The sequence below is a fragment of the Nannospalax galili genome, unplaced genomic scaffold, assembly GCF_000622305.1.
Source record: "Nannospalax galili isolate Female #2095 unplaced genomic scaffold, S.galili_v1.0 scaffold32, whole genome shotgun sequence".
NCBI classification, from domain to species: Eukaryota; Metazoa; Chordata; class Mammalia; order Rodentia; family Spalacidae; genus Nannospalax; species Nannospalax galili.
Genome location: NW_008335297.1, coordinates 3,741,786 through 3,757,083, shown reverse-complemented (window position 1 = coordinate 3,757,083; position 15,298 = coordinate 3,741,786). Strand labels below are relative to the sequence as shown.

Sequence of the window (15,298 nt, the reverse complement as noted above, 5' to 3'; positions counted from 1 at the left end):
AACAAAATCTGGCTCTCTCCTAGCTGAGTTAACACTCTTAAAGGGTTAGCAAGAGGGACCAGAGAGATTGCTCAGTGTTAAAGCACTTGCTATGCAAGCATGATAACCAGAGTTCAGATCCTTAGAATCCCCATAAATGTCAGGTAAGCATGGCAGCCCCACCTATAATTTCTAGCCTCAGAAGGCAGAGACAAGGGATTTCTAGAACAAGATGACTAAAGAGCCTAGCCATTTTAGGCAAGCTCTAGGTTTGATTGAGAGACCCTGCCTCAATGAATAAGGAAGAACAGTTGGAGATGCTTCCCAACATCAATCTCTGATCTCATCATAAATATGCACTGGCACCCACGTGTTCCCACATACATGCAAACACACATGTACAACCCATACACACACACCCCCCCCACACACACAGAAATGGCAAAAGAACAATAATAAAGAGTTGGCAGGAAACTTGCAAAATAAATAACATATCCCCTTCCCCCAAAATCTGCTTGCTTTATCCCAAGCTATAGGGAAAAATGGGAGATACATTCTTCCACCTGGGCATATGAGTGGCCTCAACAAAAGCAGGTTGTTATAAGCCAGAGGAAAATGGATATAAGTTTGTAAGAGTGAAACCACTGAGGACAAGTCAGCCTTCGGGTTGCAACAGCAAGAGGTTTATTTAGTACACAGGTACCTGTGGGCACAAAGTCTCCTCGGAGGACTTGCGCGCCCCCATGCTGGGTTTTGGCACTTTTATAGAGCAGAAGCGGGGTACAGAAGCAGAAGCATGGTTATTGGCCCATTCAAACGAGTATAAAGCATGAGGAAGTTAAGTTGCTAAATTCTGGGTGGGTGACTTATGGTACAGATCTGATTTCCTGGTATTGAGCCCCGGGGATTGCCAGATGCAGATGGCTTGACCACTACGTCCTGTTTTTCTGATAAGCTAGTTTCTTAATGCTTGACCTCTTGTCAGGCATTCCTATCAGGTGGCCTCATGGCGCCTAGGTTTTTTCAACATCAGTTACCTTCTACAGCAGTGGGTGAAATAACTGTAATTTTTGGGCTGGAGAGATGGTTCAGTGGTAAAACCCTTGCCATGTAAGCCTGATGACCTGAGTTCTGATCCTCAGCATCTGTGTAAAAGTTAGACGCAGGGCACAGGCACTTGTAATCCCAGTGTTCCCATGAGCTATGGGCTGTGGAGACAGGAAAATCTCTGGAAGCTCGAGGGTCAGGTAGCCTGACATATGTGGCAGTAAACAACAAGAACCCCTCTCTGCAACAAGGCGGAAGGACGAGACAGATTCTGCCTGAGGTTGTCCTCTGACCTCCACATGTGTGCATGTGTGCACCCACACAAACACACATACATCACACACACACACACACATACACACACATACCCCATGCACACAAAACAAGTGCAATTTTGTATTTTTTTTTTACATTAAGTAATTTTATTGGAAAACTAATAAATATCCAAAAAACAAAAAAAATACAATTTCTTAAATTAACAGACGTTATTTTAGATAAAATTATTGTTTCCAGACCTGTTTCACATGGCTTAACTTTATTTACAGATGCTAATAAAATCAGTCTAGCAGGTTACACTGATGGTAAACATATACATAGATTACAAAAGACACCCTATTTATCAGTACAAAGGCTTAGTTAGCTACAATTGTCATGGCATTAACAGATTATTCACAAGCTTTAAATATTGCTGCAGATTCTTAATAAATACAGTTACTGTTCAACATATATCCACTTTATTATTATTATTTTTTTGATCCACCTGCCTCTGCCTCCTGAGTGCTGGGATTAAAGGCGTCCACCGTCCACTGTTTATTTGTATCCTGATAATATGAGTTATATCATCTCTTTCTTCAGTTGCAGTCTTTGTTACTTCAAAGACAATTTCCATTATTTATCACTCATATTAGATCTCATACGGATCTTCCTAGACCTATAATAGATACGAATCAAAAAATAGATGAAATGTTACAACATCATCTATATCTTTGTAATAATCTTACTGATATAATTAATTTTCATTGAGACACACATGCTAATTGGAGAGCGTTGGTTCACCAATTCAACATTCCACAAAGATTGGCTAAGACTATTGCAAGGCAATGTGACATTTGTCAACCAATTAACACCATCCTTTGCCTAATGGTTTGAACCCCTGAGGGTTACAAGTTAATGATATATGGCAAATGGATGTCATACATGTCAAAATGTTTAAAAATTGCAGTATGTCCATCATGCTATTGATACTTATTCTACTTTTCTTTTAACTTAAAAAAAAAAACTGTATTGAGAATTTCATACATGCACATAAGGTGTTTTGATCAAATCCACACCCACTCCCTCTTTTCGAACAACTCCTATATCTCCCCATCACTTCTTTTCTGACAACTTTCTGTACTCCTTCCTTCCTTCCCTTCCCTCCCCTTCTTCCCTTCCCTTCCCTTCTTCCCTTCCCTTCCCTTCTTCCCTCCCTTCCCTTCCCCTCCCTCCTTCCTTTTATGGGGGTTTTTGCTACTCTAACAATCCCCCCTCTGAAGAGGTAACCCTAAAGTACCTCTTTTAGGGATTAGATAAGAGCTCCCAAATAGTTTTGACGTCTTTGGCCTTTGAAACAGAGTATGTTGCTAAGAGGCCCAAGAACATTTTGACTTTTAGCCAAGAAGCTGGCTACTTTTCTTTGGGATCTTTTTTACCCTAATTCCTGCCTCCTGTTCTTATCACACCATCCTCTGAAGAGGTTACTCAAATTTCCGATAGGGAATTGGGACGCAGACTGCTCTGAACAGGGACTCAGGGTGAGGTAATTGGGGTACCCCTTCAGTGGGTCTTTCTAAAAGACTCCCAAATTGCATAACAATTATCTGTAGGGGAAAAGAAGGTCCTTGACTGGTGAATAGGGGATGTGAAGAAGTAAAGGCAAGAGTAGTTAGTTAGCATTACAAATTCTAGACAGGGAACCAGAAAAAAGTCAGAACAGGGCAAATTTCAAATGTTCATATCAGAGTCTATTGGGATTTCTTGATGATAGCTTCCAAAAGCATCCCTCTATTGGTTCCTCCTCATTTTTCTTTTGTCTGCCAAGGCTGGACTCAAGAGTGATGGATTCACAATTTGCTTTCAGGTATTTTGATAACTGTTAGAGTGGTTAGAATCACTGTCAGTTCCCTTTCAAAGGCTTCTAGATGGGGGAGAAAACAAATATACTTGCCTTCTGAGTGCTGGGATTAAAGATATCCAGCCCATTTATTTATTATTTATTTTTGATTGAGTTGATTGATTGATTGATTGAGACAGGGTCTCCCTATAGTCAGAGTTGGCCTGGAACTTGTTATGCATATTAGGATGGCCTCTATCTCACAGAGATCTGCCTGCCTCTGCTTCCAAAGTGCTTGGATTTAAGGCATGTGCCACCTTGCCCGGCTTTGTTATTTGTCTTTGGAGACAGGGTCTCTGGATGTTGTCCAGGCTGGCCTTGAACATATGATCCTCCTGCCAATGCCTTCAAAATACTGGTATGTATGCACACACCATCATGCCTGGCAGAGAATATTTTTGTTAGTTTTTTTGCTTTTATGTTATCCATCATTCTGAAGTGGATATTTTCATGTGTGAAGCTATTTTCTATTCCTAAATTGGTTGTTGGCGTTGCTTCTCAGCAGCATTGTTCTTGTCTACAGGCTACGGATGTTTTTGTGCCTGGAAGAGTCTTATGACCTACTGTATTAGTCACAGTTCTCCTGAGAAATAGCCAGTGGGATATGGTATGAAGTGTCTGTGTGTGTGTCAGCGTGTGTCTGTGTCTATGTGTGTGTCTGTGTGCGTACTTCCTTCTCTCTCTTGATCACATTCTGTTTCTGATTCTATTTCTGCCTGTCTGTCTCTATCTTTTTTTTTTTTTCTGAGACAGGCTGGCTTTGAACTCTTTATGGAGCTGAGGCTGCCCCTGAACTCCTGATTTCCCACCTCTCTCTCCCAAGTGCTGGGATTATAAGTATGCACTACCCTGCTTGTCTCTTTTTTCTCTCTCTCCTAATTTATTTTAAGGAATTGGCACACAGGATTGTGGAATGTGGCTAGTCTAAGATCTGCAGGTAGATTGGTAGGCTGGAGACCCAGGAAAGTGTTGAAGTTCCAGTCCAGAGGCAGTCTGCTGGCGAAATTCCTTCCTCCTCTGCAGGTGTCAGGCCTTTTTCCATTGAAGCCCTGTACTGGTTGGATGATACCTACTTGGTCAGGCAATGTAATCTGTTTCACTCAGAATCTTCTGATTTAAATGTTAATCTCATTAAAAAATACCCTCCCAGAAACATCTAGCCTAATGTTTGACCAGAGAGCTGGGCAAAGTATCCTGGCCAAGTTGACACATAAAATTAATTATCACAACTGCCTTTAGTTGTTTTTCTGAATCTTGTAGGAAACAGTACTTGCATTCCATGACTCTGTAGATGAGTATGTCTGAATCTGTTCCTCTGTGGATTCTTTGGCCTCAGACATGACTGTTTCCTCTTCCTATCTCTGGTCCATGGAGTGCAACCTGGAGGGAGGCCACCTTGCAAGCCAGGGCAGCTGCTGGCATTGTGATATGTAAGAGGCACAAAGCACTGCTGGGTGACCTTAGGGGCCTGAGCCTCTTCGGACCATGGACAGCCTCTCCTTGGTGTACAGGGGCATCGTGATAGAACATTCTGCAGAGCAACCTGGAGAGGAGCTCAGCAGTGATGAATGGTGTATTGAGTAATGCTTGGTTTTTAATTTTTTTGGTGTGTGGGGGTGTTGAGACAGTCTCTTTGTAGTCCCAACTGGCCTGGAACGCGGTATGTGGACCAGGCTAGCCTCGATCTCATAGAGATTCCCCTGCCTTTACCTCCCTGATGCTGGGGGTAAAGGCATGTGCCCCTTAACCCTCTCTTGGTTTATTTTAAGCTCGTGGTCACAGGCCAGGTCTAGAGGTTTGAGCATAGGCATGCAGGGAATGTGGCTAGGTCAGGTGTGGCTCAGTGGCTCAGCAAGGCCTGCCATCACCTCTTGCTTGCTCAAACAAGCAAGTTGAATGTTTGTTTGTTTTTAGGATAACCTGGTTGCCCAAATTTGGGCTTTCTCTGTTTGCTGGTAGTTAAGCCATTTCCTTGATGCCCCATCCCTCTTTCCTCAGCATTAACAAATGTTGCTTTTTTTTCCCCTTCAGAAGAGGTTATATTGAAAAGTTTTGTCAATCCTTTTGTATGTGTTCTAATATCAGTAAGGAAGTGTGTGTGTGTACGTGTGTGTGTGTGTGTGTGTGCGAGAGAGAGAGAGAGAGAGAGAGAGAGAGAGAGAGAGAGGATGGTTATAATCATGAGTAAATGTCCCAACTCCGTAGTGACTAAACAAAGGCAAGATGAAGCAAGGTAGTTCCTCATGCTTTTCATATTTGGCAATAATTTTGAGCAAGAACAGGATTAGAAGAAAGCTCCAGGTAGTGTCCACCCAGTGCATACAAATGTCAGGCTGGTTCTTCATGGGTCTTTCTTCCTTCCCTGGCCCTAACAGACTCCTGTGCAGTGAGGCAGCAAGATTCTGCACTGGGGCCGCAGATAGCCTGGGGGTGAAAATGGTTTGACTAGCATTTGAAGCCTGGGGAGGGTTTATCCCGTTTGCTTTAGCAATCCCCTTGTGGAGAGTCTGCCCTGAGGACATTGTCCTGAAAGATGCTGAGCAAGTAGATTCCAAAGTCCTATTCAGAGAAGCAAAACACCTGACCTGACCTGAATGTGCAGCCACCCAACAGTTCATTAGGGGTGTGTGTGTGTATGTGTATGTGTGTGTTCATCCTTATCACCTTCGAGCTTAGAATTCTAAACATTGGTTTGTTACTGTCACGGGTCTTACTTTGTGTTTTTCTTTTTGGTGGTCTTAGGGATAGGATCTTGAGGTTTTTTTTTTTTTCCAGTCCTAGGGATTGAACCCAGAGGCTTATGCATATTGGGCAAGTGCTCTGCCACTGAGCTATACTCCAGCATTTGAACATCATCTTAAGTGATAGCTGAGCATGCTTTCTAGTATGAAGATGAACTTATGGATTAACATGAATGGGAAAGACAAGATAGAAATGTTTACATGCGCTTTCATTAACTATGTAAACTAGAGGATGCTTGGCCAGCATGCCTGAGAAGCCATCCAAGCCACTTGTGTTTGGGATAATGTGGTCATGGCTGTTTTCCTCCCATTTGCTTTTTGACATTGTTAGGTTTTTTTTTTTTTTTTAATGGTGAAAATCTATATAGTTATTTATGAAAATAATCTATTTCCATTATCTATTAAGTATAGATAATGGATACCAAAAAACCACCTGAGAAATTTATCAATTAAAAAAACACTTAACAAAAGACCAATTTATACATTCCTTTGAATTATAGCCATAAAAAATTTAAACATACAAATCACACTCCTAAACCCAAAAGTGTCATTCCAAATAAATGAAATAGAGACATAGATAAATTTAGTATCCAAATAATCTTTAAACTCTTGTCTTAAATCATAGTAAATTATGTCATAAAAGAAATAAAACACCGAAATGTCCCTTATATATAAGTGTTAAAAAGTTTCAAAATCTGAATTATGGTGCCACAATTTATTTAAATAAATACTGTTTACTAATGCTTTTATATGAAACCTGTTTTACTATTTTGTTTTGGTTTTGGGGTTTTGACGTTATTGTGGTTTTGAGACAGGGTCTCACTTGGCTGGGAATTCACGCTGTGAACCACACTGGTCTGGAACTCAAAGATTCATCTGGCTCGACCTTCTAAGTGCTTGGATTATGCTAGGCAAAAAGAGAAAATGTTGAAATAACCCAAAGCTAGAATTACAGATATTCTGTTATTCTTGAAAAAAAAAATTCTGATTTTGCCCATGTGTCCAAAGTTGTGAATGGTAAAAATATTCTCCACAAAAGTCAGGTGTTTGGTAAAGCAAGGCACACAGGACCAGAATGTGATAAAGGTGAATTTTCTTTGGCCCTATAATTACTGTAAATATCTTGGAGATTCTTAAAATAACTTTCAATATAGCATGAATACTTTTTAAAAGTATACATCTACTGTATTTAAATACTTTTACAATGAATGTTTAAATAAAAAGGAATAATGCTAAACTCTTAAAAATATCTGTTGAATGACTGCAATGACATTTTAAAAGTCTAATATGTAAGAATATTCAATATTACATTTAAGTGTACAGAGCAAAATGTTAATTTTCTTTCAGACTCTTAGTAGAATCTAGTTGAAATATAGAACTGCTTTTTCCTTTCTATGAAATTCTGTGGCATTTGAGATAAATTGATGTGAACATTCAAGTTCTACATCTTTAAACTCTATTCTGTCATAAAAGTAACTTGAGATAATCTACCTGCTGCATTTCAAACTCTTCTTCCCAGTGCCATCCATGGTCTTATTTCTAAGAGCTGTCAGTTGGCGCTCTTGTCTTCCCAACACATTTCACATAGAAGAAAGCAGTTAAGAGATAACAAAGTATAAAAATTTAAATAATCAAGAAGTTATCATTATAAAAGCTTGACACAATAATACCTTTGAAAGTCATCAGAACATAAACCACAATACATAAAATTTCAATTTCTGTATATATAACAGAATCAACATTGTTAGGGTTTTAAACAAATATTTTGTTCTAATGAAAAGCAACATTCTTTGTTGTTTTTAAGCCAATTAAAATTTTTTTAATATTATTTATTTGTGTGTGTGTATATATGTATGCATGTATGTATGTGGGCATGCCATTGTGCATGTGTAGAGGTAAAGGACAACTTGTTTAAGTCGGTTCTCTCGTATGGGTCCTGGGGATTGAACTTAAGTCATCAGCCTTGGCTATAAGCACCTAACCACTGAGCCATCTTGTAAGCCCTTTTTTAAAAAAAATATTTTATTATTTTTATTTTGTATGTATGAGTGTATTGCCTGTTTGTAGGTAAGTGCACCCGTGTCATGCAGTGCCTGCAGAGGACCGAAGGGGCTGTCGAATCCCCTGGAACTGGAGTTACAGACACTTGTTAGGGCAGCCCTTTTAAACCAATCTTTATCATTATTCTTTTTGAGACAGGGTCTCCCTGCAGCCCCTGTTGGCCTGGAACTTACTATGTAGACCAGGGGTGGCCTCGATCTTGCAGAGATACTCCTGCCTCTGCCTCCCAAGTGCTAGGAAGAAAGGCATGTGCCACCATACCTGGCATTTTAAAACCTATTTTGATGTCATATTTTAAGGCCTGCTGCCTTAGAAGTCACTTGACACAGTGACTTTTAGGGCCATTTTCCGTTGGGTTTGGAACCTCATCCTTTGTGGACTTGGCTTCACCTTGACTCACATATTTGTTAGAAAATGGCAAGAATTGTCTTCAAAAGAAACAGCAAGTTCTACTTGGTCAGAGGGGTGGTGGGATGGTTGGAGACAGGACTGGCCAGTATTGCTGTCTCCTAGGAATGTGCCCTGATTGCCGATGAGCCACTCTCCCAGTCACCAGCTGCTGGATCAGAGCCTCAGGAGAGTGGTTCTAAGAGTCTATAGGCGCAGGCAAGATCACTTAAGACTTGACTCAAGTCTGGGGTCAGCGATAGGACCCAGGCAGGAGCTACCCCTCTTTTGCTCCACTCCCTTATTGGAGTGTCACTGTGCTGATGTAGGAGGAAATAATACCTTTGCACACTTGGGTTAGGATCGTTCCCTCTGTTTCCTACTCAGTGCCAAATGTCTTGCCCAACCCAAAGCAAGAGGGCCCAGGCAGGAACCGTGTCGCTTGACACACTAGTAAAGGGAGTTGGTAAGCTCACTTGCAGGCCAAACCTGCCCCCCGCCTAGGCTCTGGTGGTGGTGTATTGTAAAAGGTCGTAAAGAAACGACAACACACAGGAGCATGCTCACAGCCTGAAATATTTACTAGCTGACCCTTTTCAGGGAAAGGGTCTTCACCTGTGCTCTAAATAAAAACTGTATATAGAAGCACACGTGGGCAGGAGGCTAGGCCCTCTCTGTGGTTGAATTGGAAGACCTCAGCCTTTGTTCTGTTCTGTATGGCTGGTAACCTTGGACAAATGACATGATGAAATATTTTGTATTTTTATTTGGTTGTTTTGATACAGCATCTCCTCATGTAGCTGAGACTGGCCTTGAACTCATGGCAATCCTCTTGCCTCAGCCTCCCAAGTGTTGGAATTACAAGTGTATTTGTCTTATCCTCTCGCTCTCGCTTTTGCTCTCACTCTCTCTCTGACTTGCTCTCGCTTGCTCGCTGTAATACTGTAGCTTAAACCAAGCACTCTACCATGGAACGATATAATTGTGAGGCAGGGTCTTTTTTGTAGCCCAGCAGGCCTTGAACTTTTTTTTTTTTTAATAAATAATTTATTGAGAATTTCATACATGCATATAAGGCGTTTTGATCAAATCCATGCCCACTCCCTCTGCTCCAACTCCTGCTATATCTCCCCATCACTTTTTTCTGATAACTTCATGTACTCCTTCCTTCCTTCTTTTCTTCCTTTCTTTCTTTCTTTCTTTCTTTCTTTCTTACTTTCCTCTCTCCCTCTTTGCCTTCCGCTTCTGCCTCCCAAGTGCTGGGATTAAAGGTGTGCACCACCCTGCCTGGCCTTTTTTATTTTTTTTTATGGGGCTTTTGGCTACTCTAACATTCGCCCTCTGAAGAGGTAACCCTAAAATCTTTTAAGGATTAGATACAAGCTCCCAAATGTTTTTGACATTTTTGACCTTTAGAATGGAGTAGGTTGCTAAGAGGCCCAAGGACATTGTGAGTTTTAGCCAAGAAACTGGCTACTTTTCTTTGTGGTCTTTTTACCCTAACTGCCTAGCCAATTCCTACCTCCTATTCTTAGCACACCATCCTCTGCAGAGCTTACCCAAATTGCCAATAGGGAATCAAGATGCAGACTGCTCTGGCTTCTTCCATGCTGAACAGGGACAAGGGTGAGGCAATTGGAGTATCCCTTCAGTGGGTCTATCTAAAAGACTCCCAAATTGCCTAACTCTTATCACTAGGGGGAAAAGAAAGTCCTTGACTGGTGAATAGGAGATGTGAAGGAAAAGTAAAGGCAAGAATAGATGTGAAGGAGAAGTAAAGGCAAGAGTAATTAGCATTACAAGTTCTAGACAGGGAACTAGAAAAAAATCAGAACAGGACAATTTTCAAATGTTCATATGAGAGTCCCTTGGAATTTCTTGACAAGGGCTTCCGAAAGCATCCCTCTGTTGGGTTCTTCCTCATTTTTCTTTTGTCTTCCAAAGGCCTTGAACTTTCAGTAGACCTGCAGCAGCCTCCTGAGTACTGGGATTACGGTGTGTGCCACAGGCCTTGCTAAATTACATAATTTTCCCTTCTCACTCCTTCTTTCTCCTCCCCTTTCCTTATGAAGCAGGTGTGATTTGGATACTTGTTGACATTCCTTATGTATTGAGTTAGTGTATAGTAGTGATTTTATAAACTTAAGAGGATCAGAAGTTGAAGATCATTCCCCAGTTACATAGCAAGTTCCAGGCCATCCTGGGATACATGAGACTCTGTCTTAAAGTAACAAAAGAAACAAAATCCCTGTAAAAACAATCCAGGGGTTGGAGAGGTGGCTCAACAATTAAGAGCATTGATTGCTCTTGCAGAGGCCCCACAGGTTTGGTTCCCAGAACCCACATGATGGCTAACAACCATCTGTAACTCCAATTTCAGGGGTATCTACCACCCTTTTCTGGCTTCTGTGGGCATTGCACAATATGCTGTGCACATACATACACACATATTTAAAAATTGATTTTAAAAAGAAATAAAGTAATTAAAAAAACCCTAGAAAACAATCCACAGTGCCTCTAACCAAAACAAAACAAAGCAAGAGACTGTGGTGGTAGGGGATGGTGACAGGGGAGAACTACTGGACACAGCATGGCTGTAGTGTTTCCAGTTCCCCAGAGGCAAATGCTACAGCAGTTGAATGTTCTTGGACCACCTTAGCTCAACCAGCCTGGCTCCAAAGGCTGCACATGTTACTTTTGTATTTTGCAGATAGATGATAGTGTACCAGGTCATATGAGTCTGGTTAATACTTGAACAGCTCTTGAAAGGGACTTAGACATGACCTAGTTTGATTATGCCCTTTTACCTATGAGGGTCAAAGAACCAGTGAGGTGAAGCCAGCCTGTTGCGACTGCCCTCATTAAACAGCCAGAGCCTAACTGCGCTGCCCCCCATCTTCCCCTGCTTCAGCACTTTGTGTAGGCGTTCTCTCCCCTCCTCCCTATGGTCCTCCTTCAGTCTGGACTGCCTGCTTCCTTCAGCTTGCCCCTCAAGCCCCTCTTCCCTTTCCCTTTCCCTTCCCCTGCATTCCTTCCTTTCTCCTTTCTTTCTTCCCCTCCCTACCCCCTTTCCTCCCTCTTTCCTTTCCCTCCCACTTTCCTTCTCCCTCCCCTTTCTCCTTCTCTTCCTCCCTCTGCCTTTTGTTCCTTCCTAACCACCCTCCCTTCCTCCTTCCTTCTTTCCTTCTTTGTCTTGCTATGGAACTGGAACTTATGTAGACTAAGCTGGCCTTGGATTTGTGGCAGTCTTCCTGCTTCTGCCTCCCAAGGGCAGGGATTATAGGTGTGTACCCCATGCCTGGCTACGAGCCTCCCTCCTTTTAGAGTCCTTCTCCATGACCTTTCAGACCTGCTCAACAATTCTGAGCTGTCTTTATACTTTTCAGGGTGACGTGATTGATATCCGGGCCTCCCACCAGACTGTAAGCTCCATGAGTGTAGGATAAAATTACTGGCTCTTTGTCTCTGAAGTGAGCATGTGTACCCGACTTCAACAGACTCTTAGTGAGTGTTGGCTGAAGGAGCACACCAGAGGTCTGGGTCTAACTCCATGCTCCTGACTCCAACCTGTGGCTACTGTATTTGGCCCCATCTTGGTCTGGGTACTGGAGGCTTAGCAGAGATATGGTGAGTCCTGAGTCCTCAGGGTAGGCCGTGTCACACAGCTGCATTCTTTCACCATAGGCCGCTGGATGGAAACTCCTGCCTCTCCCAGGTGCATGGCTGGGCTCCACTGCAGGTGCTTCACGGAGATGCTGACGCTGACACTGATGTCCTCTTCCCTGTCAGTGGAGTGGGCTCCTACAGCGCAGCAGGTGGGTGTTTCCCCTTTTCTCCTCTCTCACAAGAGCTTTTCTACCAAGAACCAAACTGAGTTACCTCCACAGGTAGGAATGGGAGCCAGGAGGCCTGGGGCTCAGGGCAGGGATGGCCTGTGGACATTCAGAAGTAAGAGGTGACTTGGGTGTCTCCTAAAGAACTGAAGTAGTAGCTGGGTATGGTGGTGTATGCCTGTAGTCTCAGTAGTTAGGAGGCAGAGGCAGGCAGATCTCTGCGTTCAAGGCAAGCCTGTTCTACATAGTGAGTTCCAGGATAGCTGGGGCTATAGGGAGACCCTGTCTCAAAAAGACAAAAAGACAAAAACAAAAACCAAAAACCTGGAGTAGTTATAGGTGCTTTCAGAGAGTGACTCTGGGAGAACTGGTTGGCAAGACCCTAGGCGCTGTCATGCCTGCCCCTCCCACCCCCAGCAGTTTGTTACTAAATTTGGTCTTGCCAAAGTTGTTGGTGAGGCTGGGTGTGGTGGTGAACAATTTTAATACCAGCACTTGGGAGGCAGAGATAGGCAGATCTCTGTGGTTCTAGGCTAACCTGGTCTACATACATAGTTGAGTTCCAGGCCAGCCAGGGCACATAATGAGACTGTGTTTCTAAAAAAAAGTTGACCACAAATACTGGCCATGATTTTGCACTTTAGGAGATGGGAGGAGAAGGCATCTGTACTCCTCCCTCCACTGGTGTGCATGTGTTACCCCCTATTTGGTGATGGGCTTCAGTGATACACAGCTCATTTCTCAGGGCGCTCTTTCATTTATTTGGAGTCTTGGTTGTCTGCCCTTTATTCCCCTATCAGGTACAGTTCTTTAGCTCCTCTGCCCTTACTCTCAGTCTTTGGAGTTGGTTGAGTTGAGGTGGGACTACTGTTCCATAGCCCTGAGGACTTATGATATGATTGACCTCAGAGCCCATGGGAAGGCAGCGTTCCTCTTAACTGTCAAGACACGACGGTGGCTGCAGGGTGCCTGCATTGTGTGGTCCAGTTCGCTTGCATGGGTCACGTGCCATTTGTGGTTCATGGTGTTCTTTGTACAGTGCCCAGCTGTCTTGCTGTATGTGTGGTGCTAGACTGGGGGTGGGGTGGGGATCACACCTGAAGTTTTGTGTGTGGGTGGAACAGAGGATGCCTTTATTTCTGGCAATACTGGGGATTGACCTGGGGCTTTGAACATACTAGGAAGTGCCCTACTGTTGAGACCTTTTAATAGTTTTTTCTTATGATTTTATTTATTATTTTTATTTTATGTGTATGTGTGTATTGCCTGCATGTAGGTAAGTGCACCGTGTCATGCAATGCCCGCGGAAGTCAGAAGAGGCTGTTGGATCCCCTGGGACTGGAGTTACAGACAGCTGTTAGCTGCCATGTGGGTGCTGGGATTCAAACCTGGGTCTTCTGCAAGAACAGCCAGTGTTCTTAACTGCTGAGCCATCTCTCCAAGCCCCTTATTTATTATTTTTCAGACAGGGTCTCACTGTGAAGCTCTGGCTGGCCTGGAACTCATTATGTAGATGAGGCTGTCCTTATAGCAAGTCCTTCTGCTTCTGCCTCTTGAGCATAGGGATAGCAGCACTCAGCTTTCTTGAGAACGTTCTGCTGCCCCCTCCTCAGGCAGGTCAGGCTTTGCGTCCTCCACCGTGTAACCCTTACAGAGCTGACTCTTGTTGCTCTGACACTCAGTGTGCAGAGACAAATCTGTGTAGTTACTTGACAATACCTTCCCCTCTTTCTAGTCTATGAGTTTCAAAATATCAAGACCATGTCTGTCTTCTAGTGTTACCCAGACCTTGATATTGGCCAGTGCTGAGCCCAAGGGACAGTAAACCCTTGCTGAGTGGGTGAGCCATGGGTGGTTGCATGGGGTGGAAAGATGCTATAGGGAGAGGATGTATGCTGTTGGGAAAATGAAACCCACACAGAGGACAGAGGGTGGATAGAGGTGCAGAGGAAGAAGCACCAGGAGGGCAGAGGGAAGCACGTGACTCTGATCAGCTGAATGAGCCTGGGAGCAAAAGGGAGAAGGGCTCAGCTCAGTGCTGGACAGACCTGCATTCAGATCCTTGCCCTTGTGAGCTTTGTCAACCTAGCGAGTCACTAAAATCCTTTAGGTCTATTTCATCATCTGTAAAATCAAAGTAGTAGAGGCTGAGGGTGTAGCTCAGTGGTAGAGCACTTACCCAGTATCCATGAGGCTCTGGGTTATATCCCCACCACACACATAGCAGATGGTAGTGGTTCTTAGAGAAGCCTGGAACATGAGTGGCATAGCCCGTGCTGTGTGCCAGGGTGTCCAGCCCATGGCAGTGTCAGCTATATGTATGAAGGGGCTGAAGGTCAGTCAGCTGGGCCGAGGCAGCACCAAGTTTGGAATGTGGAGTGGGTGATAATGGCCTTTATTCCAGCCACAGGTTTCATTTTATTGTATGTGGTGTTGGAGTCTTGGCTCTGCATCATGGTGTGGACTCTGTCAGCCATGATTGAATTTCAGTAGCAAGGATGACTAAACTGAGGTGTGACCTGCTGCAGAAGGGCCTTAGAAGGGATTGAGCTTTCTAACTATGGTGCAGTAGAAATGTCATGTGAGCAGTGGGGGATAATTTAGGTGGTATTGGATATTGTATATGTCAGCTTTCTGTTACTATAAGAACCTACCTGAGATAATCAATTTATGGGGAGGAAAGGTTTATTATGACTCACAGTCTCAGAGATTTCAGTTCATGGTCATTTGGCTACATTGTCTTGGGCCCATGGTGAGACAGAGCATCATGGTTGGGAATACAGGGTGGAGGAAGCTGCTTCCTTCATGATGGCCAGGAAAGCGGAGTGATAGGAAGTCTGGGTTCTGATATCCACTTCAGTCATAGCACATCTCTCTAGTGAGCCAGCTTCCTCTCAGTATGTTCTACCTTTTAAATTTTTTTTGATTTATTTTTATTTATTTTATGTGTATGGGTATTATGCCTACATATATATGAGTGCACCTGTGTTGTACAGTGCCTGTAGAGGACAGAAGAGGACATTGGATGCCCTGGAACTGGAGTTATAGATGGTTGTTAGCCACCATGTGGGTGCTGGGATTCAAACCCAGGTCTTCTG

At 43.3% G+C, this 15,298-nt stretch overlaps 1 protein-coding gene across 3 annotated transcripts in view; it reads left to right on the top strand.

The window, feature by feature from the left end:
• The window catches only part of Snx29 (sorting nexin 29), a 524,875-nt gene that overhangs the window by 102,150 nt on the left and 407,427 nt on the right, over nt 1–15,298 (top strand). For all 3 annotated transcript variants that reach the window (XM_008829910.3, XM_029562003.1, XM_029562004.1), the window contains one exon: nt 12,052–12,182. In XM_008829910.3, the coding sequence (XP_008828132.1) occupies nt 12,052–12,182 (131 nt within the window). The remainder of the gene's footprint in view (nt 1–12,051; nt 12,183–15,298) is intronic.